The sequence below is a fragment of the Pezoporus occidentalis genome, unplaced genomic scaffold (genome assembly GCF_034315485.1).
Source record: "Pezoporus occidentalis ecotype Australia unplaced genomic scaffold, CSIRO_AGI_Poc_V1 ctg216, whole genome shotgun sequence".
NCBI lineage: Eukaryota > Metazoa > Chordata > Aves > Psittaciformes > Psittacidae > Pezoporus > Pezoporus occidentalis.
In genome coordinates this window covers 38,237-61,732 of record NW_026914029.1, presented here as the reverse complement: position 1 = coordinate 61,732, position 23,496 = coordinate 38,237, and the positions used below count along the sequence as shown (strand labels likewise).

The 23,496-nt window shown below is 49.3% G+C and overlaps 1 protein-coding gene across 1 annotated transcript; it reads left to right on the top strand.

Moving 5' to 3' along the window:
- The first annotated feature begins 1,763 nt into the window (after nucleotides 1-1,763).
- On the top strand, nucleotides 1,764-23,400 carry LOC134164315 (multiple epidermal growth factor-like domains protein 6). Its single transcript, XM_062619916.1, has 38 exons — nucleotides 1,764-1,985; nucleotides 2,408-2,544; nucleotides 3,074-3,298; nucleotides 3,746-3,887; nucleotides 4,509-4,632; nucleotides 5,722-5,913; nucleotides 6,249-6,377; nucleotides 7,018-7,200; nucleotides 7,300-7,494; nucleotides 7,989-8,137; nucleotides 8,977-9,145; nucleotides 9,533-9,667; nucleotides 9,762-9,905; nucleotides 9,995-10,196; nucleotides 10,288-10,428; nucleotides 10,927-11,109; nucleotides 11,501-11,572; nucleotides 12,832-12,958; nucleotides 13,190-13,329; nucleotides 13,792-13,995; nucleotides 14,326-14,475; nucleotides 14,645-14,824; nucleotides 15,350-15,466; nucleotides 15,895-16,044; nucleotides 16,546-16,761; nucleotides 16,939-17,043; nucleotides 17,134-17,278; nucleotides 17,383-17,597; nucleotides 17,681-17,780; nucleotides 18,498-18,664; nucleotides 18,817-19,050; nucleotides 19,533-19,630; nucleotides 20,259-20,436; nucleotides 20,801-21,028; nucleotides 21,233-21,325; nucleotides 21,478-21,651; nucleotides 22,290-22,445; nucleotides 22,985-23,400. Exons 1-38 carry the CDS (start codon nucleotides 1,768-1,770, stop codon nucleotides 23,107-23,109), a joined length of 6,042 nt encoding a protein of 2,013 aa, XP_062475900.1. The 5' UTR covers nucleotides 1,764-1,767; the 3' UTR covers nucleotides 23,110-23,400.
- The last annotated feature ends 96 nt before the right edge of the window (nucleotides 23,401-23,496 follow it).

Here is a 23,496-nt window from a genome sequence, read left to right as displayed (position 1 = left end):
TCCACAGGTTTCCAGCTCTCTTCTGTGACCTTTCCTTTGGTTTGCACCCAGCAGGGCTGAGTTCCTGGGAAACCTGTGGAAGGTGATTGGATTTTGCAGTTTAGTAATGGGTAAATGAATCGAGAAGGACCGAATAATGGAACATGGTAACTACATCTTTGCTTAGACATGCAAAGGGAGACCTGGCTTTCTGCTGCAGCAATTGCATGCTGCTGAGGCAAGCTCTGCCTGGGTTTGTGCCCTGCAGAGTAACTCAGTGTCTCACAGAGGTGTAGAAATTGCTGCTTCCTCCTTCACAGTGCTGTACAAATGGGGAAAGAGAGACAATCAGAGGGATGCTCAGGGGATGAGCTCAGTTCACTCGAGTAAACTTTGGTCCAAGTCCAGGATGTTTTATCCAGGGTCACAAATCACCGTGTGCACTGGTAGGAGCAGAAACCTTGTGTTCAGCTGCTCAGTGGTCATGTTAGGCCTGTAGTGCTTTATGTACTGAGTCAACTATCCTAAGGAGCATTTGGCAAAGGCAGGACAACACCTGCAAAGCAGGGGACATGTGAATAAACCCTGAGTATTTTGTGTACGCTATCATGAGGCAGGTGATGGCTCATATGGTTTAGCTAAGTGGTGTGGATTCTGGTTCTGTCATATGGCATTCCCACTGGATTTGTTGCTGGGACAGACCCCCATCATGCAGCTGTTTTCATCTTAAGGCAATGCTTAAAGTTCCATGAGGTTGCAGCCCCCCTTCAGCTGCGTTGACTCCGTTGCTGTGCTCAGAGCTGGGGGATTTTATAGCCTTGAGAACTTCAGACCTGGTTCTAGCAAGCTTTTGGACCCTTGTGTTCTTCTGGGCAGTGTGGAGTAAAGGTAAGGGGGAAACAATGAGGGTTTTGTGGGCTGGGAATGAGCAAGTGGGTGGAAGGCAGAGACCCTTGAACTTGCTTTGCACCCTGAGGAATCCTGATGTGGACCTGCACCTTCCCTCTGTGGAGGGGGAAACCTGGGCTTGAATAAATCCTGGTCATTTTGGGGTGCTGGAGAGCTCTATTCCAGCCTGCAGAAGCACATACACACCGGGATGTGCTTGAGCCTTGCCTCAACAAGCGTTTGGAAGGCAGCAGGGGTTCAACCTGGGAGTACTCCATCAGCCAGTGTTTCCCTTCCCCTTGAATTGCTCGAGTTGCTTTGTGCAGGAGTGACACTCCTGTGCTAAAGTTGTGTTTCCTCTTCACCCACTGAGACATCGGGGGGCACCTTGTGATGAAATGCACTTTCTGAGCATGGTAACAGCAGGAAGGAATCGTTGGTTTATTACGTCTTGATCTTACTAGCGTTCCTCTAAGTCACAGTGCACACCTCCTGTTTAACAGCCAGGATTTTAGGGGTGCTCACAGCTCACTGCTTGTCATTCAAGCCAGGTATCCACGTGTCCTGAGCATATCTCCAGTCTGTGAAGCATGGAAAACCCCAGGCTGTCTTCCAGCAGAGGCCTGAGCATGAGGGTTATTAAATGTACCTGCAGCAGAGCATGGTTTAAGGCTGATGGTTTTATGTTTAATGTGTCTCATTTCTTGTCCTGTTGTCTCAGAACACAATCCAGATGGTTTTACTGCTTGCCTGAGCCACTAAACCTCACTAGCTTTCAGCTAATCCAACAGCACCACCTTCTGGCATTGCAGTGATTTTATTGTTGGTACAAGCAAAGGAAGCACACTCCATGGGACCCTCTGTTTTGTCAGCACATCACGCTTCCTTTGGGGACCTTAAATGCCTTCTTTCTGTCTCTCTTCAGGACTTGGGTTGTGCTGGAAGTGCCCTGCTGGGTATTTCTGTCCTGCTGGAGCAAGTCACCCAGTGCCGTGCCAGCCAGGCACACACAACCCTCTGCAAGGCCAGGATGAAGCCACTGACTGCAGAGCCTGCCCAGCAGGGAGAGCTTGTACCCAGGCTGGCTTAGCCCAGCCTGATGCTGAGTGCTTACCGGGGTAAGCCTGGCTTGGTTCCTGTGCTGCTGCTGATGTCTGTGCATGTATTTCACCTCCCCTGGTTTTGCTTCGTGTGTCAAGAGGTGCAGGTGGTGCTGCTGTGTCAAGACATCACTGCAGTTCCCATTGAGTCAGTGTTGATGTAGCCTGCTCTGGTGGAAAGCGCTGTTGCCACTGAGTAGGTTATAAAATTAGCCAAGGATGAAGCCAGGCCTCACATCCCATGGCTGTGAACAGCACAACCTGGCTGCATAACCTACTTTTCTTTAGATGAAGGGTGTGTGACGCAACCAGTCCGTTCACTGTGTTTCATCTTCGGGATTGCTGCATCTCCCCAGCTGCAGCGCTCACCCTAATACTGTCACAGGGCACAGAGTTTGTCTCCTTCTTGCACCAAAGCTTAACCTGCTGTGTTTTGTCAGGTACGTGTGCCCAGCAGGGTCATCCAGCCCTCATTCTCCCAGCAACGCCTGTCCTCCAGGAACAGTCAGCAACGATTTCAACCTCTTTGAGAAGTCCCAATGCGAAACATGCCCAGCTGGATTTGCCTGTGGGAGAGGTAAGGAGAGGCTTTATGGCCAAGTGAACTGTGTTCTTTGGTGTCACAGAGCCCACTGGGACATCCTGGAACAGGTCAATGAGGTATCACAATGACGGTAAATGGGAAAAAGATGCCCAAAGTGGTACTGCAGGGACTGCTGTGCCCTATGGACAAGGTAAATTTATTCTCAGGTTCTCTCTTTATGCCACCCAGAGTGACTGTTTTAACTTCATGGCCTCAAAGTGGCCAGCTTTTAATGTCTTCAAAGCTTTTCGCTTATTGGTGGCTTTAATACCAGTGTCTGCTTTGGACAGGGACACCACACAGGATACTTAAACTGATGAAAAGCTGCTTTAGTAACCAGTTCTGACAGAATCTCTCGTGAGAGGATGTAATTCTTGTTACCCTGTTTCAAATAGAGGAAAGGTGCAAAATGAGGGGAAGACTTCACTCAGGGTCACCCAGCAGAGCTGAAAACAGACGGAGAGAACTGGGCTTTGTAAAGCCAGCTTTAGGCTACACTGCTTGTCTTCAATGTGTGTTACAGGAACAGGGGGGAAGCAGAAGCCCCCCACTCCATGCCCAGCTGGTCACTACTGCCCACCAGGCACCAAGCACCCAACGCAGCACAAGTGTGCCCCGGGCACCTGGAGCAACAGGACAAGCCTGACCTCAGCGGAGGAGTGCTCCCCATGCCCTGCAGGCTGGTTTTGCTTCGGAGGAGCCCGTTCTCCTACTGGGATGTGCAGCTCAGGGCACTACTGCCCTCAGGGTAGGAGTGAAGGAGCTTTAGTGTGCTTCTGTCCTTAGAAATGTTGTTGGACTCTGATAACATCACACCCTGCCTTTATCAGCGGATCTTCTGCGCTGGGTTTTCAATGTGGAGTCGGTAACAAAACGTCCCTTCTGTCTAGTAAATACACTGTTTGCACAGAGCACATTGGCATTGTTTTCTTTCCCTTCATTGGCAAAGAATTCAGATGCAAATATCTGCTGCAATTGTAAATGGGAAACTTCCTGCAGGGATTCGGCACTCTTTGCTAAGTGGTGATTTTGTCGCTGTTGTTCTAAGAGCTGCGAGCAGTGATTTTTGTATATAGAAATACATATTTACATGTAACTCATGTAAATACCAACAGTGAAGAGCAGGGGGCTTATTGCGTCCTGTCTTTGAAGATGTATTAAGAACTAAGGCTGGTCTTCTCCTCTTTCTGGCAAGGTACACAGAGGGGCACACAGTACCCCTGCCCTGCAGGAACCTATGCCACCAGGCTGGGAAATGGGAGAGTGGAAGACTGTGCTGCCTGCCCCGCAGGAGCTTTCTGCACCAGTGGGACCTCCAAGCCAGCTCTGTGCCCAGTGTAAGTGCATCCCATGTGCTGCAGTAGCTGTGCAGGTACAAAAGAAAACACTTCTACACGGCATTTCAGAACACTTGTGGGTTTAAGTAATAGCTTTCTGCACCAGCAATGTTCCTTTGACCTTGCGTGTTACTGGCTGGTCCAGGCAGGATTTTTCTGAATCAGGGAGTTTCTTGCCTCCAGAAATGGTAGATTTCCTCTATACAGATGACTGAGGATCCAGACCAGAGGTGTGCTGTCATAGAATCAGAGAATGGTTTGTGTTGGAAAGGACCTTAAAGCTCAACCAGTTCCAACCCCTACCATGGGCAGGGACACCTTCCACTGGAGCAGCTTGCTCCAAGCCCCTGTGTCCAACCTGGCCTTGAACACTGCCAGGGATGGGACAGCCACAGCTTCTCTGGGCACCCTGTGCCAGCGCCTCAGCACCCTCACAGGGAAGAGCTTCTGCCTTATCTCCAACCTGAACTTCCCCTCTTTCAGTTTTAACCCATCAACCCTTGTCCTACCATTCCAGTCCCTGATACAGAGCCCCTCTCCAGCATCCTTGTAGCCCCCTTCAGATACTGGATCGTTTTGCTGCTGTTGTGACTCTCTCTTCTGTGGGATTTTCTGCTGCAGAGGAACCTATCGCATAGAACATGGTGCAGAAGTGGCTGCAGACTGCACCCCTTGTCCTGGAGGGTATTACTGCCCTGAGCTGGGCACTGTATCTCCTCAACCCTGTGGTGCTGGCAACTTCTCAGTAAGTAACAATAATTTTCTCCTGGCACCTGCTGAGCAGAAGGACTGAAATTTGGCAGAAAGGGAGCTTCAAGGCGAGCTTGAGGCTTTGAGTGCCTCAAAAGGAGGCACTGGAGTGAGTTCATCTCCTTGCGAGATGGCTCCGATTTGGGGAGGTCGTATCCAGTGCTCTGAAGAATACTGGCCACATGTGCTGACTCTGCAAGTAAGGAGGGAAAGTGCTAGCACAGAGAAGGAGTGTTTCTACACAGTCAGGTCTGGGTGTGCTCCAGACTTGGTGCTGAAAGTGCATACCACGTGTGCAATGCTGCTTTTGCTGTTATTCCCACTCCAGAGGCTAGCACCAGCAACCTGAGTACATCTGTCCTGTAGCTGAGCAGGGACTTTGGGTTTTCATGGCATATTTGACCCTGGCAGAAAGGAGAGCTGGTTCCTGCTCCAAAGGATGCATTTGATTGCAGTGGAGTCAAGCCGTCAGTTAAACAGCAAGATGGAGCCACAGCAGAGAGTAGCAATGGCCCAATTGTTCTCACAGGCAGGTGCTGAGGCCTGTTTCTGAGTTGTCTACCCCCAAAATGGCATCAATAATCGTGCTAATTGCCATGTTTCCCCATTGATGGGAAATGGGCTCTTCACTTCTGTCAAGAGACCCCAGTATCTTCCTCCAGGCCAGTTTTCCATCACTGCACAGTTTTGGTAGTTACCACTGGAACCCTTACTAAGGTCAGAGAGGAGGGAAATGGTGAATGGAGATGTATGTACAGCAAAGAGATTCCTTCTTGTTTGTACCTTGGAGTTCCGTGTAACAAAGAAAGAGGAGGGGACATGCCTGTGTTCTCTGCTCCTGCTGGCAAAGGGTGTTGGACTGTTCTGAGGATCAGAACCTTTTCCATGGATAATCCACAGAACCTGCTTCTTATTTGTGAAGCCCAGGTTTCCTTGCCTGCAGGGTGAATACACTGAATTGCAAGCTGCCTGCTGCTCACAGGTTAGCTTAGGTGGGAATTCTTTTTGTCTCTGGGAGCATTACCAATTGTGCAAGGATTCTTTTGCCCTTGAGAAGTAGAACCCCGTGCTTTCCCTGTTGTAGGACCAAGGTTCAGCCTCCTGCTTGCCATGCCTGGTGGGACATTACTGTGCTGGAGAGCACACCAGCTGGGAGGTGATGCTCCTAGCCATGGTTTGCCCAGCGGGTCTCCTGTGTCCACAAGGACAGGCTGCTGTTCCAGACACCAGTGCAAATGCCTGCCCAAGAGGATACTACTGTCCCCAGGGAGACACTGTGAGTGAGTCTGCTTTGGTCCTTGGGACTGGGATCGAGTTGGCTGTGCAGTTACAGTCTGCACTGGGCTTTGTCTTGCTATAGGAGCCTTTCCCAGTAGTCTCTGAACTGGTTTCTGTACTCTTTTGGGGTTCACAGATCCTAGCAATATTTGCCCTCCATACAACTGTTGCTAATACTGGGGTAATGTTTTCTGTGCACAGTCCAGAGCATTGGATCCCCATTCCATTGTACCATCTTTTCAGCATTCACCCCAGATTCCTGGTGCCTCTTGTCAGTGTTTGTTCCCAGTCATATTAGTATGGTAAAGGTCCATTTTTCTATTTCATTTCAAGGGTAAGCCTTGTCCCAATGGGACCTATGGTGAGCAGATGGGTCTAAGCAGTGTTGCTGAATGCTTGCCCTGTCCCATGGGGAAGTACTGCTACAGAGATGGGATTGAGCCTCCAGGAATTCCCAATCCTGTAAGTAGAGCTCAGGTCATCCTGAATTTTATTTCTCCAAAGGCTACAACTGTAAATGGAGTGAGCTTAATGCATGTTTTTTGTCTTTACTTAACCTTCTGCCTGTCAAAGCAGGCTATGAAAGAGGGGACAGAGATCAGGAGCTGGTGCTGCTCTGTATCTAATGAGTTTGGGGATCTTTCAGGGTGATTGTTCTGTCTCTAGAAAGAGTGAACTCTTCCAATATTAATAGCTGTTAAAAAAAGAATCCTCTTCTCTTCCACATGGGTGAATCTGTGCTTTCATTTAGGAGCAAGAGGATAACTCTTATCCCAGTTCCAGCCCTTTTTCCAAGTGTGGAAGAAGAGCATCTTCCCCACAGCTGTATAGAGAACATGTAGGGCCTATCTCAATGACAAGACTTTACCTTCCAAACCCCTCACCTAGAATAATGATCCTACATGGTCAGAGTTTTACTGATAAGACTGTGAATTCCCTCCCTCCCCTTCTTTTCTGCCCCTTTTTCCTGCATTAAAAGATGCCAGGTTATTCAAATTATAGATTAAGCTTGGTTCTTTTGGAGTTGAATCTTAAGAGGTTCCTCTTCCCTACTCAGAAGAAGATAACAAAGCCATGCCTGAGTGTGTATTCTGCTTTCCAGACAGGGGATTGCCCACCTGGCTATCACTGCCCTCCGGGGACTGGGTTCCCTTTCTCCTTCCCCTGTATGCCAGGCTTCTTCTGGGATAATTCCAGCACAGAGGGTGAAGACCCTTGCACACCGTGTCCACCTGGGTACTATTGTGACTCTCCTGCCATGCCAGAGCCCAAAGCTTGCCCAGCAGTGAGTTGTTCTTTCTTAGTTACCTCGTGGAAGAAGCTGGTATGTGGGGGTCTAATAGAAGAGCTTGAAGTGCTGTATTAAGCTGACTTTGGTTTGCAGGGCTTTTACTGTGTGGAAGGCAGCTCTAAACCTGAAGCCTGCCCTGAGGGGACATACAGTGGCAAGAAGGGGCTATCTGGACCCTCGAAGTGCAGTCCGTGTACCCGTGGGTTCTACTGTGCTGCTCCAGGGCAGACTGGGCCAAGTGGTCCCTGTGAGGCTGGATTCTACTGCCAGGGCAGAGCCCTCACTCCAGTAAGTCTCGTGGCAAGTTCTTCTCCTCCTTATCTAATTGTGCTCCAATGTGGTGGCTCTTTCCCCACTGTGGTGCTTTTTATTAGCTCGGTGACTTCAAGAGTCACAATTCTGTGCTGGTCACATAGAGTCATAGAATCAACGAGGTTGGAAAAGACCTTCAAGATCAAGTCCCCAGGTTGGTGGCATGAGGACCACTTGCTGCCCTCAAAGGGAGTGCAGCCACGTCATATCTGTCCCTCTCAACACCAACATCCCCTTAACTAAAACCAGAAGTTGAGTGGATGTGAATTCCAGCAGGATGCTGCTGTGAAAACATCCATTTATTCATGTTGTGTTTACTGCATTTCCCCTAAGTTAGGTATTGTCTGTGCTCTGCACAACAGAAGATGTCTCTGTTTTCCTGTCTTGCCTTGGGCCCAAAGCAGGATGATGCTGTAAACACCTGAACCCTGGTTACTCCTCGTTTTGAATGATGCCTTTTCCAATTCCAGCTGCCCACAGATGGTGTGACAGGAGACGTGTGTCCTGCTGGGGCTTACTGCCCACCTGGCTGTGCCTCACCCATCCCCTGTCCTGCAGGCACTTACAGCAACCTCAGTGGGTTGAGGAGCCTCCAGGAGTGCTTGGACTGCCCCCCTGGGTGAGTGTCCTCTTCAGAGAACATGGCTCAGCCCTGTCCCATTGCAAAGGGATTGTTCAGCCTTCAGCTTAGCTGCCCCAACAGCCCACCCTTACCTTGCAGAGCGAGGCTCCTATCAGTGGTGCGGCATGGTTTCACCCAGCAGCTCCTGCCTAAACATCCTCCCTGATACTGATGTTATGTTAGCAGACAGTGTAATTCACCACCCTGTTGCGTTCCTTTTAACGGCACCAAAATGACATCACTGATTCGGAAGGCAAAGGAATGGATTGTGGTGGCTTTCGCCTCCCCGTGAGCGTGCATTGAGTACGTGCAGCATAAGGCCAGTGAGGGACAGTGACTTTCAGGTGCAGTCCAGAGCTCTGGGAGAATCCAAATTCAAAGAGCTTATCCCTCTGTTTTTTTACTTCACTCTGTTTTCCCAGGAGAGGTAGGCAGGAAAACCGAGCAGGAGACTGCTCTGGAATTCCTGTTCTGTGCAGAAGCTGGAGGGAATGCCATCAGAGTGGCTTTCTTAAGTATTTTTAGCCCAGAGCTGCAGAGCAGGTTTGAAGGAAACCAACACTTGGGTGTTTGTAAGGCCTTTAGTCAGAAGTAGATGCAGATGCTGCTCCCTGCTTGTAGAGGGGAGGATTCTTCCCAGGGTACAGCTACTGAATCTGAGAGGTTATGGTCCTTAAAACACGTGTGAGAAGTGGCATGTATCCTCTGTAACTCCCTTTCAAGAAACAGGTCTCCAAGATTCCAGACAGACAGCAGGGATATTTTTGTACTGAGACTGTATTATGCAGTGACAAAAGGAACTATTGTACCCACGGTGTCTGTTTTTCCCCACATAGCCTGTATTGTGATGGGACAAACAACCAAGCTCCCTCAGGACCCTGTGAAGCTGGCTACTTTTGCACAGGAGGTGCCAAAAGTGCTCTTCAGCAAGTGGTGATGGAAGGGCATTATTCCTTACCAGGAGCTTTCAAGCCAGAACCATGTCCTCTTGGCAGCTTCCAGCCTGTAAGTCTGTTAGTATACCCTGTGTAATGTACTTGGGGGGGGCATCAGAGCCCTTGGAAACTGTCCAGTGTGGGAACAGAAACGCAGGAGGTGGTTGTAAGTGGTCACCTTAAGAAAAGTGGACCTGGGTTTTCTCCTGCATTGGGTAATCACCACCTCCTTTGCTTTTACCCTACAACAGAAGAGCTCTGTGCTTGCCACTGCTTTAGTGGTGGAAGGTGCTCTTCAGATCCCACAGGTCTGTTGCATTGGGACTGACTGCAGTTCATTTGCTTCAGGGTGCTCATTCCGTAGTAGGGAGCTGGGAGAGTGTGCAAAGTTCACTGATTCATGGGGCAAGCAGCAATACCCCACATCTGCCAAGTGCTTTCTGCGTTCCCCCTTTAGGCTCGTGCTCAGGCTCTTTGTCAGGACTGTCCAGAGGGTACATTCTGCAGTGAGGCAGGCCTGGCTGCACCCCAGGATTGTCCCAAAGGGCATTTTTGCTTGGTTGGCAGTTCCTTCCCTCTCCCATGCCCAGTGGTAAGAGTCGAATGTGAACTTGGGTCTCAAGCAGTGATTTTCTGCAGGCTCCCAGCCCCTTGGCAGAGGACATTCACTGGTTCTCTCTGTGCAGGGAACCTACACTGATGTAGCCAGGGCAGGTTCTTGCAAGCCCTGCCCAGCAGGCATGTACTGCAGCAGGGCTGCTCTGACAGAGCCAGAAGGACATTGTCAGCCAGGGTATTACTGCCTTCAAGGTTCCAGCACCTCCTCACCCGTGAGTACTGAATATCTCACATTGCATCACGCCTTTTGGCACTACAAAACCTTTTGTAAACCACATTAAGGTAATTTTCCTCGCTTCAGATGGGGCTGCCAGTTGGAGATCTCTGCCCACAAGGACATTATTGCCCTGCTGGCACAACCCACCCAAAAGAGATGCCATGTCCTGCTGGCACCTGGAATGCACAGAGAGGAGCCCAGGATGCCACTTGGTGCCTACCTTGTGCCCCTGGGTTTTTCTGCAACATGTCTGGGCAGGCTGCTCCTGAGGGACTTTGTGCACAAGGTGAGACAAAGCCAGACAAAGCTCCTTCAGCTTCTAAAAAACTCCCTTGGCTCTGGATCAGAGACAGGACTCAAATGTCTTCTGCTTTAAGGCTATTACTGCACAGGAAGGACAAAGACTGCAAAGCCAGAGGATGGGATCACTGGAGATCTCTGTCCTCGAGGACATTTCTGCCCTGCAGGCTCAGCAGCCCCTTCTCCCTGCCCCAGTGGAGAATACAGCAATGCAACAGGTCAGGAACCGGAGCTTTGCAACTTGTCTGTGACCTGGGGGATGTAGAAAACACCAATTGTGTTACTTGTCTGCATCCAAGAGTGTCCTGAGAGCTCCTGGCCATTATCAGCATTCAATGGGGGGGAGAAAAGAAAGGGGTCGGGGAGGTGTTGTTTTTTCCCTCGTGTCACACGGGGAATGTATTTCACCCTGGCAGACAGCTCATGGGTGAGGATTGGAGCAGTAGGTGCACAGATAGCTGGTAAGCGGTTCACTGCCTTTCCTTGCTGCTCTGCCTGCGGTGAGGTGTGGAGGTTACTGGCACTCTGGGGCTGGTGGAGTTAAGAAGCTGAATCAAACTCTCCTGGTTTGTGTTGGAAGGGCAGTTATAGCAGGAGGGCTTACGGAATAACTTCGTTTCCATTCCTGCTTCCTAAGGCAGAGCGAAGCTGTGTACGTGGTGTTTTCCTTCCACTTCATTACATGGTTCATTTTAATTCCTCTCCTTCCTTCGCAGGTCAAGACAAATGCTTCCCTTGCCCTGCTGGGTTCCACTGCTCAAGTGGATTGCGCCGTCGCTGTCCTCCTGGCTTCTATTGCCCTCAGAACACTGGAATCAGCTTTTATCCCTGTCCCCCTGGGACCTACAACCCCTCCTATGGCCTCAGCCAGGCTGAGAGGTGTCAGCACTGCCCTGCAGGTGAGGAGATGGCTCTGTCAGTGTAGAGCAGTGTCTAAGAGGGTGATACCTCTGAATATCCCTTTTCCTAAGCCACTGATGCATGTTTCAGCTCTAGGGAATACAGACATCAAAGTACACAGTCCAGGAGGTTCCTTATCCCACTGACAGTGTCCCCAGTGAGCCACAGGTTTCCCTGAGGCCCTGCAGAAGGTTGGGTTACACTCAGGGTTTCCCAGAGGAGCATGAGCTGGGCTGGGATGTGGTTCTGTCCCTGTTGTGCTGCTGCTGAGGGACTGGCTCTCTCAGTCTTCCCTTTTGCTCCCGATGCGTGTGTGCAGCACAGCAGCCCTCCTGGCTGTCCTCCCTGTTTACCCATACTTGATGCTATTTTCCCTCTGTGGTCTTCTAGGGATGTTCTGTGGAGAATGGGGATTATCCTCTCCAAGTGGTCCCTGTTGGCCAGGATTCTTCTGCACAGCAGGTACTGAATTTAGAGCTCACAGGGCAAAAAAGAGAAGTGAAAAGGAATTCCCCGTAGGAATCAGGTTTTGTACATTCTCTGTACAATCTTTCCCATGTTTTTATTACAGACAGTGCCAGGGTGGTCCTGAGGAATAAAGCAACGTGATAAGGTTATCATCAGTCCCATCATAAGTTTCTCTATTTAGATACCTGCTTTCTGAGCCTACTAGAAGGACTTGGGGAGGAAAACTACAAGAAGCAGACTCAAGAAAGTCATTACCATAGGGATTTGACTGTTGTGAGCAAGTTTCCTGGCAGCTTGCAGTTGGTGTTTGCATAGGATAAGGGCTTGGATTTGTAGGGACAAAGGACTACAGACAGGAAGATGGTGGCAACGTCATTCAGTCCTCCTGCACCATATTCAGCAGCACTGAATGTTCTCTGTGCTGCATGCTGTAACCACGCTGCTGAGGATTAGTGCTTGATACCTCTCACGGAACCACAGGTCCTGAGTTTGGGTGATTTCATAAGGATCCTGACATTTACTTTACTTCTAAGTTCTTATGTGCTTGGAATTATTAAGAGAAGTCTGAGATGAGAACTGAAAACCACACAAATACAAATTTCCTAGAGGCCTTGCTCTCTGGTTGTGGCTGGTTTGGGCAGCTCATCCCTTCTTTGGGATCTCTTTCAGGTCAAGCGCAGAAGGCAGTCAGCTCTGCTGTGATCAGCATTCAGATCCATGCTTTGCAATGTGGATGGCAGGCTCCATAGATGCTCTCACTATTCCCATATAACTTAAATAGCTTCTGTACATACTGGCCCTTCAACAAACAGATGACTCTCAGTTTAGCATGGAAGGTGGGCATTTGGGGTCACTTTTAGTCCTGGTTGCAGCAGTGGGAACTCAGATGAGTTTATTCTCTTCTGAGTATGTTTTCCTGGCTATACACTGGAGAGTGATGATACATGCTAGGGAGGTATTTTGTGAGCTATAGTTAAATCTGTATAGGGGTTTAAGTGCAATTGTATCATGTATGGTCATTGTCTCCTTCTCCCTGACATCTCAGCTTTTAGAGGAGTAGGTCTGTGGTGGACTAAGCCATCCAAATGGTTCCGTTCCCCTTGGTACTTGCTGTTAGTTATTCCATTCCACTATAGATTGGCCTAAGCAACAATCACCAGCTGCTCTCTTCTGTCAGCTGTGGAAATGTTTCTTTAGGCAGGAACAGTCACCCGTGTCATTCAGGACACCTTTGGTTTACCTCCCTCATGTAGGAGCAAGTGTCCCAAACCCTAATGGAGCCACAAACACGAGCACTGGTGGTCCATGCCCCCCTGGCCACTTCTGCCCAGCTGGCACAAGCATCCCCCAGCAATGCCCTGTGGGCACTTACTCTGACAGGTAAGTAGTCTTCTTGGTTCTGCTGGTGCTCATTGGTGTTATCCTTTTCCTTTTGGTTTCTCCCTTAGTCCTTTAAGTAGCAAAGTACAACTCAGCAAGGCTCATTAGACACATGGCATTGATCACAAAAGCCTCCTGGGTGCTTTCACTTGTCCAGAGTTGTAGGTATCAGTGGTCTACTGCTGAACTTGTGCTCCTGCCAACAGAAAGCGTGCTTGTGTCCCTCACCAGGCTCTACAACAGGCAGGACTCCAGCTGCACAGTGTGTCCATCTGGCTATTACTGCAGCTCTGCTGGCCTCACAGCACCCTCAGGACCCTGCTCAGCTGGCTACTACTGCTCGAGTGGAGCTTCCTCACCATCACCACATGGTGAGCTGCCCTGGCTGAACGAACGTCGGTGTCTTCATTTGTCTGTGTGCAATGCTGAGGGGGCTTGGCACCAGGCAGTTCCTGTTGTGCCTGTAATGGACGTAGCCTGGTTGCTCCTGGTCATTTTATTGTGTCTCAGAAATAAGAATTTCCAGGGAAGAGTTACAAATCTCTCACAGCGAATTCCATGTTCTCCAGAATTCTTGGTGGATGCGAAGCAGAGCATTTAGAAAGCTGATCTGTTCAGTATGATTTGTTGTGGCTTTGCCTGTGAAGCAAGGAGAGAAGAGGCATGGTAACACAGCATCAGAGAGTTCCAAAGTGGTCATTCTAGTTACTGTGTTGATCTGTCTTCTGGGATCCCAGAGAAGACAACATCTTTCTTGCTGGACCCTTGTTAGCATTGTCCCTCCCTCAGCAGCTCCCTTTGTGGGCCATGTTTTTGTGCTTTCTGTGCTCTAGGTATGTGGGAGAAAGGAGGTCCTTGTCCTGTGAGCCACTTCTGCCCAGAAGGAAGCAGCTTTCCCTTGCCCTGCCTTGCAGGGACTTACAACAACCTCACCAGACAAGCTGCATGCTTCCCTTGTGCTGCAGGCTACTACTGCCCAGAAAACTCCACCAGCTACAGTATGAACCCTTGCCCAGCTGGCTTTTACTGCCCCAAAGGTGAGATGGGTCCTGGGGGACACGGCAATCCATGGGCCAAGAAATTGTCTCTGTGGACCAAAGGTTTAAGTGTCAGTCTGGTTCTTCACAGGAAGAAACCCCAACCCTGGAAACCACAGCTATGGCTGTTGTTTGAGCCTTAAAGGCAAACCAAACAGCACTGTCTGCCTGGCCGTGAAGGGCAAGCTGTGCACTGTGAAGGTCAGCAGTGACATAAATGGGCAAAGATGACCCCGAACCATAGGATGCTACATGAAGTGATACAGCAGGATTGGTAGCCAAGGTAGTATTTATAGTCCATGAAAGCTATTTGCTCTTTTTATTCCAAAGGAACCAGGTTTGCTACTGAGTTCCCCTGTCCACGGGGCTACTATAACCCTGATCCCATGACACAGAGCTTGGATAGCTGCTTGCCCTGTCCTCCTGGGCACTACTGTGGGAAGGAGAACTTGACAGCTGCCTCAGGCATGTGTGATGCAGGTGAGACTGTATCTCTGTGGCTTTTGCATTGCCCAGCGCTTGGGGACAGCATAGTTTTGGGAGGCTGATGCTTGTGTCCTGCAGCAAAACCATCCAGGATGGGTTATTCATGAGAATTCCTGGAGCTCTGTCATTGCTAGAGCTTCTCAGTGGCGTTGTTTGTTCTCAGGTTGGTTTTGCATCTCAGCTGCTTGGACCTCACGGCCTTTTGATCTGGATAACTACACCAATACCAACTGCCTCTGCCCAGCCACTGCCACTGGAGGGAAGTGCACAGCTGGTTTCTATTGCCCCAAAGGAAGCCCAGAGCCACTTCCTTGTCCTCCAGGGTTTTACTGCAATGCCTCAGGTCTGTGTGTTTGGAGAGCAGGAGTGATCTGGTTTGAGGGGAGTTAAAATGAAGGCATTGTGTGGGCAGGGAAATGTTTGTTATTTCAGAACTCACTAGAGGACCCTAAAGCTAGTTTTGTTTCTGGATGATAAACCTGGTTTTCCCAGAATTTGCTGTGTGTCTTCAAGTGAGTCACTGCCTCCATGGCCATCTTCGAGGACCGATGGGAACGCAGGTGGCTATAGGTTCATAGACATGGAGTATCAGGGTCTCCTGACAGAATTCCCTGTGTTTTGTGCGCCTGCAGATGCTGGGATACAGACAAAATGCTGCTTCATTTTCTCTTGCTCCTTTTCCTTCCTTTCAGTATTCCTTCCATGTGTTAAACAGGAGCTGATTTTATCCTGATATTTCTGTAGAGCTGTGATGGTGCTTGTGAGATGCCTTTGGTGTCTTCCAGAGGGATGCTTCGAGTGGGTGTTTTTCCTGCTTTCCTTCCTTTATCTAAGTGCTCTGAGTGCCATTATCCCCTCTGTCTTCCAGGTCTGCCTGTGCCCAGTGGGGAATGTACTGCTGGTTTTTACTGTAAAGCTGGAGCAACAATCCCTAACCCAACAGATGGTGTGACTGGGAATATCTGCCCTGGGGGCACTTACTGCAGTAGGTATCCAGCAGGAGTAAAAATTTCATGTCACTTAATGTCTGAAATACAGAAAATTTCATGTCATGCAATATCTGAAATCACTGGGGCTGATTTTGGAAGTGTGGTGGCCAACTTGCTACTGCCTAAAGACTCTGAGTCTTCCCCTAGTTTCCCCCCTGGCCTGTTCTTTGAAAGTGGGGAGTGATAGATTTGTCTCAGCACCCAAACTCCTCCATCTTTGGATTGTGAACAGCTGCACCTCATTTTCCCTTGTTAAATGAAGCTCCTAATGTCAGTCCTCTCCCACACAGCACTGTTTGAGCTCTGCATGGCTTCCCTGACCCTGTTTCCATGCTGCTGCACGTCCATCCAAGCCCTGAACGCAGCAACGACCTCCTTCATCTTTCACTGCTCATTTCTCTCTGTCTCGCTTCTGTCCTCGCAGCTGCAGCATCAGCAGTACCCAAGCTCTGCCCTGCTGGCACCTTTTCCAGCCTCCAGGGGAGGAGAATGCTTTCTGAGTGCCAGCCTTGCCCCTCTGGCTTCTATTGTGAGGAACCTGGCCTCACTGCTCCGACCGGAGAGTGCTGGGAAGGTAAGTCATGGATAAACAGACTGAGCCTCTGGGCACATGCTCAAAGGAAGGTGTGTTTGTGTGTATTGGACAGCTTCAAATGAATGTGTGAGCCAGTGGTTTAGAGAGGAAAAGCCAAAGGTGGAAAAGCCATTCCCCGGCCGGGAGATCTGCCAGGAGTCGAGAAGGTGCTGTAGGCTGTGCAGGCACCCAGAAAACAGGAGTTCTGTTTTCACAGTCTCCAATTGGAATTCCATGCATCATAGAAGAGACGGCTGCTTAACTGCTGACTCCTGAGCCTTCCTATGGGGGCAAGTTTAGAGTCTCGCTGCCTGTCTTGGTGGTTTCCCTCTCCTGACTTGGAGAAGAGCAAGTTCTGGCTTTGTGTGAAGAGGCCACTAGAGGTTAAAGCAATTCAGACATGTGTGCCTAGGAGAACCTGCTCTCTCCTAATGAGCAGCACCTCAATAGCTACTATCTCCTAGTAACTATCTCCTAATGTAGCTTTCTTTTCCCCTGCAGGCTATTACTGTAACAACCAGCAGGGGCCAGTTATTGATTTTACCCTTTACCCATGCCCACGAGGGTTTTACTGCCCAGCAGGAACAAACAGCAGCACTCAGTACAGCTGCCCTGCAGGAACCTTTGGACCAAGGCAAAAACTGAAAGCAATCACAGAATGCCAAAGGTGCCCACCAGGAAAATACTGTGAATTCTCTGGGCTTGCTGCCCCAACAGGTATATTGCTGCTCTTCTGAGTGTATTCAGTGGTGTTAGAGCCATGGCAGGGGCTGATGGACTGGTGTTAGGACTTTAGGATGCTGATCTAGGTGAACTATCCCATTCGCTTATCAAGAACTTCTTGGTATCTTTTAATAGATTCATGTATTTCATATCAGTTACTCTGTTTTCTAGGAGATTGTGCTGAGGGGTTTTGGTGCAAAAGTGGTGCCCGAGTAAGAACCCCCCAAGATGGAGAATCAGGACTTCCTTGTCCTCCTGGTCATTATTGCCCTGAAGGTAAGAGCGCTTTGCTAAAGCAGAGCTGTTGATCAGTCGCAGAAGGCATGAGGTGGTGTTTCCTCACTCCAGCACAATGTATTTTGCCAGGTGCCCCGCTTCCAGTGCAGTGCCCTCCTGGCACATGGGCTGGTGGTGAAGGCAGCAGGAGCTTGCAGGAGTGCCAGCCTTGCCCTGGGGGATATTACTGCAATAGCTCAGGGCAGAGAGCCCCCTCAGGACCCTGCAGCCCAGGGTGAGTAGAAGAGCACACACATTTACATGCTGTGTTGTAAGAGAGGAGGTCTACAAGGGCTCTTCTTAGCCTTGTGGAAATGAAGGATGTTTTCTTGGCTGCAGGTACTACTGCATCTCTGGGGCCCAGTCCTCAGCTCCCACTGATGGCCTCTCAGGAGCTCCGTGTCCAGGCAGTCACTTCTGTCCTCTCGGATCCAGCAGTCCAGCTCCATGCCCCCCTGGCTCCTACATGCCACACACCCATGGAGAGGAGTGCCGTGCTTGCCCGGAGGGGGAACACTGTGTCTCTGGAGAGAAGCCACAGCCCTGTCCCCAAGGTGAGTTGATGTCCTGCTTAAATGTCTGAGTCGTCTTTGACGTTCCAAAGGCTGCTGATTCTGGTCTGTTCTTTCTTTTCCAGGGTATTTCTGTCCCAAGGGCACAGCTCTTCCTTTTGCTTGTCCAGCAGGGTCCTATAACCCTTCACCAAGGCAAGGCAGCTGCCTCCCCTGTCCCAAAGGGTAAGGGTGAGACACTGAGTCCCCTACATGTGTGAGTCCCATACTCACACATTTTAGGTGTGAGTAAGGGACTATTAGGCATAATTGTTTATCCAGTCATCGTGGAGAGGAGTGTGGTGGGAAAATGAGTTCTTTTACCACTGAAAAGCACTTGTCTCTGTGAGGAAGCAGAGCTCTGTTTAACCACGCTACAGCTGAGTGTGGGAGCAGGCAAAGTCCTAAATCCAGGTACAACTACACTGGAATTTAGATCCGAAAGTTATTCGGAGCAAGGAAACCACTAGCACCATAAACCTTTCCCATGTCTAAAGGAAGAGACTGTTCCCTTGGCAACAAGCCTGCTGAAGGGGAAGAGGATCTTGGGTATCACCTGATGCTGAGTCTGGCTTTTTCCTGTGGGGATTCATCTCCAATTACTGCCTGGATTTGACCTTGATTAACTTTTACAAGTTGATGAATCGCAGCCTGGATGTGTTGTGACTCAAGTTAAGGAAATTATGTCTCTGTGGCTTTTGCAATTATGCCATCAATTTGGCAGAGGAGGAAACAACTCAAAATGTAGTAAAATATGCATAAGTAGGTCTCTTGTGGTCAATACACCACATTAGACTGGCTGGTCCCACCACTAAGTTGTTATTCAGGTATTTGTGGATGGAATGTTGCTAGAAAATGTCTTATTTCTTCTCTTTTTTTTTTTTTAATGTCTCTTTGCACTAGGTTCTTCTGCCCCCCAAATTCCTCTTCCTTTATGGAGAATGAATGTCCAGCTGGCCACTACTGCCCTCCAAGTACTGCTTCTGCCACTCAGTTCCCATGTCCAAAAGGGACTTACAACCCCCAGACTGGAAGCAGCCTGAAGGCTCACTGCACCCCCTGTGACCCAGGCAAGCAGCAAATAAGGACATCTCAATATGACAGGAGAATGCATGAAAATTGGGAGTGTTCTTGAGCTTCAGGGGTGACTTGTGTAGCTTCCTCTCTGGAGTACCTGGGGTGTTTTCCTGCCCCTACTAACAGCATTGCATTGCTTTCTCAGGGCACTACTGTGCACTTGTGGGGCAGTCCCATGTTACAGGACCTTGTCTGGCTGGGTTCTACTGCAGAGGAGGTGTTTCTGTTCCGACACCTACAGATGGTCTTCTGGGGAACACATGCCCAAAGGGGACTTACTGTCCTATGGGCTCTGCTTTTCCACAGCCATGTCCTCCTGGTTATTACAGCAACTCAACTGGGAATACTAGGATCAAGGACTGTCTCCTATGTGATGCAGGTACAATATCAAAAGAAAGGATGAATGAGATTCTAGCCAAGCACCAGTATTTCCAGGGCTCCTGAGACACTTTGTGGTTCCAGAGCAAGCAATCATGAACAACTGCTTTCATGGAGAGAGATACAGGGTAGAGCATAGAGGGACTGCATCTGCACTGTGAGCTTCCCTTTCTCCACCCTTTCTCTAGGTGGTTTTGTACTAGGAGATCATAAAGTCATAGAATCACAGGATGGTTTGGGTTGGAAAGGACCTGAAGATCATCCAGTTCCAACCCCTTGTAGATGATACAAGGAGTGCTGTTTGTTCAGGCATGTAAGCTCTGTACTTGCAGCTATTCCCAGTGACAGCATCTCCAGGAGAATAGATGTTGGTGCCATCAAACATGATGCTTCAGTGATTATTTCCTCATTGCACACTTGCTGTTTGTCTGTCTCATGTGACCAGTATCATTATGGTCCTTTTGTGGTTCCTCTTCATTTCAGGGTATTTCTGTGATGGGACTGGACTTGTTTCTCCAACTGGATTATGTGAGGCTGGGTTTTACTGCAGTGGAGGAGCCATTTCTCCTAAACCTCCCAGGGTAAGCTGTGCTTGTACTGTGAATAGTGTAAAATGTATCTGTGGAACTGAAGACCATAAAGTCACCTTAGTTCTTCTGCCCCTGATTGAACTGTCCCTTAACTACATTATGTTGTGTATTGGGTGCATCGGTGCATCTGGTTTCTTGATAGCAAAAGGGGCAGTTGGCCTTCTTACAGCTTTTACATCTAAAAGCTGACCAAAAAGAACTCTCTATTTGCATACTGATTCTGCAAAGCAGAGTGAAATGCTGTATCAGATTAGAATTCCAGAGGTTAGGAGTGCAGGAGTTTGACGAGAACATTGCATCTGTCAGCCCCCCTCCTAGGCAAAATACAGTGAGAATCTTTAAAGGTGATAACTCAGCAAACACTGGGTTATGCCTCAGCTTTCTGCAGACTATGGATGGTGAAAGGGTGATGCCACCTTCCAAATGGCCATCCCAGCAAGTTATGGGCACAATTCTGATCCCTTCTTTTGGGAAAGGAATAGGCGTGCAGCCTGAGGGGTGAGCACAGGATTTGACAAAACACATCTGGTTCTCATTGGCATAAGAGCTTGACCCAAATCACTTTGCAAGGGCCACCCCTGAGTTGGTAGCCTTGTAACTGGGGTGTTCTTCTTGCAAGACAACGGTCAGAGGAGGACCCTGTCCACCGGGACATTACTGTGAGGTGGGGAGCAGCAGAGCCCAGCTGTGCCCTGCGGGGAGTTACAGCCCATCCTGGAGCATGGCACAGTGTTTGGAGTGCCCAGAAGGCTTTTACTGCACGGCTGCTTCCGCAAACTACACCGACTGTCCTGCAGGTGGGTCTGGTCGTTCTGCCCGCTCATCCTGGCACAGTTTGGGATTGGATAATCTGAGATTAGCAGATGCCCCGGCAGCTGTTTGGAGTGGATTTGCCCTTGGACTTGGTTGCATGATGCAGCAGATGGACAGGTCAATGTCTTTGGTCAAAGCACTTAAGCTCCTTTGAGATTCGGCTCCTGTCTGAATGAGGAAAATGGTAAATAGAGCATCAGCTTTGACCTTTATTGTACACTTTGAGACCTTCTCACTAAAACTGAGAAGCTTGGGATCAGTCCTTCTCAGATGAAGAGAATGCTGTGTCTAGGTTGGTGATTCTCCAGCACGTGTTAACCTTTGTGAAACCTCTCTCTTCTTTCCTAGGTCACTATTGCCCCAGGAATACAGAATTTGCCACTCAGTATCCCTGTCCCCCTGGAACCTACAGTGAAGCTTTAAATATCTGGGATACTTCCAAGTGCCAGCTGTGTCCTCCCGGAAGGGTCTGTTCCAAGCCAGGCCTGACAAGACCAGATGGACTGTGCATGCCTGGATGGTTTTGTCCACCTGGATCCACATCAAGCAAACCAGTGTTTCTTGGCAATCACTCTGGTACAAAGGGGAATGGTAGAGCATGATGGCTGTTGTTATTGAGAAGGTGGCATTACAGAGTCACCTGTAGGGTCCAGGCAGTTCAGGGTGGGTTACTTTCCTGTTTCCTTTCCTTCCTTCAGCACTCTGGTTCTGTTTTCCTGAGCTGTTTAAGTACTCTCAATTCTTCTGTTTCAACTCAGTCTATGTCTTTTCCATTAGCAGGTATGGCAGCTCCAGCTTCTGGATCTCTTGGCTTGTGCCAAGCAGGAACCTTTTGTCCTGCTGGGTCCTTTCTTCCTCTTCCCTGCACCCCAGGTAGGAGAAGACTGTTTGCTTCCTGCAGAAATGGGGTTTTGCCCATGTGTGCTGCTCTCCCTTTTGCCAAGAGCAGTAGGCAATTCCAGTCTTGTGCTGGGACTGGTTCTGAGCACTCTTAGATGGCAGCCTTGCTTCTACCCCTGCATCAGGTTCATACTGTGCAACAGCAGAGCTCTCAGCTCCATCAGGTCCCTGTGAGGCTGGCTTCTACTGCACAGGGGGCTCAACGCTCCCAAACCCCATGGATGGAGCAGGAGGGAACATTTGTCCTCGAGGCCACTTCTGTCCTGCAGGGAGTTCTTCTCCATCTGCATGTCCTCCAGGTAGGTTTGATGGCAGCTGCTGCATTCAACCATTTCTCTTCCCAGTGCACTGCTGAGCCTGAGGCTGTACCATTGTCCTGCTGCCCCTTTATTTCCCCAAGGGACAGCTGCTATCAGCACAAAGCTCATCCTCTAATCCAGTGCTGTTGTATTGGGAAAAGCAGTCCTAGATGTGCCCTCAGAGAGTAGCTGCAAAACTGCCTCAGAAGCCTCAGCTTGTGGCCTACATGATGCTGAAGGAGAGGTCACACAGCCCAGCACACCACTGGTGCCACCCTCCCTGCACATCAAGAGCTGTCCTTTACCGTCACCATTCATGAGACAGATGGTTAAGTTGAAGGAGAAAGACTGTGGAATGTTTGTTTCTTTCCTGTTACATTACACAAGTGGTTGCACTGCTCAGTCCAGACCAGAAATAAAGAGGAATTCAGCGCAGCCAGCACTCAGGACCAACCTGTCATCTACTCTCCAAGGGGACTCTACTCCCTTTGGATTCCTTCCTTGCCAGCATCCTCTTGGCATCTTCTGCAGGAGGTTTCTGGGGCTGGTGTAGTTAGTTACTGTGTGAGCAGCTCCCGCTCTTTTCCTTTAGTCTAGGATGACAAGAGGATGTGCTTTTGATGGCTTTTTCTTTCCAGGCTCCTTTTTGGCTCATGATGGGGGCCAGTCAGCACAGGATTGCCAGTCCTGCTCCCCAGGGTGGTTCTGCTCTCAGCATGGCCAGAGCTCCCCAGAGGGCTTGTGTAAAGAAGGATGGTTTTGCCCAGAGGGCTCTGTGTCAGCCCAGCATTCAGGTAGGAAATCTTTGGGTCGTTCTTTACCTACAGGAGGCACAGGGCTTAAAATCTGACCTTAGTTACGCTTTCAAGTCTCGTTTAGAAATGACTAGTTCTTTAGATTAAAACACGTTTGCAACACAGGTTTAGTGGTGTGTAAATTGTGTGTAAATGTAGTAGGAAAAATAGGGGATCTTACCAAGGCAAAACCCAAGCTGAAAACAATATCCCAAGAGAAGTTTATTCCATGCGATATTTTCACCTTTGTTAGAAAGAGAGCAAGAAGATGCATAAGCAGTTGTCTATTCTCTCTTTCATAAGAGTGATATACGCATAAGTGTAACTCAGATTCTGATGGATTAAAAACATCCATGGGGCTCTGAAGGGGAAGTTATTGAACCATGTGGCAGTGCAGAATGGCTTTATAAAGATTTTATATCCTATTAAATCTTCCAGTTCTAGGTGTGTGGTGGTGCTTCCCCTCATGGCACTATAGAGCTGTTCAGCACATAAGCAGAGCAGTGACATTACAAGTGTGTTTCTTTCTTTGTTCCTAGACTATCTGTGTCCTGTGGGTCACTATTGCCCCACTGGCAGCCCAGAGCCCATACCCTGTCCCTCTGGAAAATACCAGGATCAGGCTGGGAAAAGCCAGTGTGAATCATGCCCAGCAGGGATGTAAGTGAAGTGGATTCTCTCCTTGCTCTTGATGCTTTCCTTAGGAATTAGCATGTGCATTTCCCTCTGCCTTAGACTGCTCTGTGTGTTGTATCCTTTGATACACAGGGCTGGTTTTCTTGTTTCTGTTATCACCTTTCCCTTTACTGTGTCATTTTTCTGTACCACAGTCTGTGAACCATAGAAAACCCATCCTGGGAGCTCTGTCTGCTGGGATGGACAAAATGCCCCTGACAGGTTGCATCTTGGTTCTCCATTTACTTCCTTCCATGTAATTGACTTTCCTTTTATTGTGGAGTCTTAGACTGTCACTGTTGTGCACAAGTTTCTTGGCCTCTGGCAGGACTTCTGGCCTGAGGCAAGACTTGGGCTCTTTTGGGCAGGTTCTGTG

Bases quoted from the DNA above. Each gene is read 5' to 3' on its own strand.
- LOC134164315 (XM_062619916.1), top strand. From the start codon at position 1,768: ATGCCTTCTTTCTGTCTCTCTTCAGGACTTGGGTTGTGCTGGAAGTGC. The intron at 17,044-17,133 runs GTAAGAGCGCTT...GTATTTTGCCAG, and splicing joins TGGTCATTATTGCCCTGAAG to GTGCCCCGCTTCCAGTGCAG. The intron at 21,326-21,477 runs GTAGGAGAAGAC...CCCCTGCATCAG, and splicing joins TCCTCTTCCCTGCACCCCAG to GTTCATACTGTGCAACAGCA.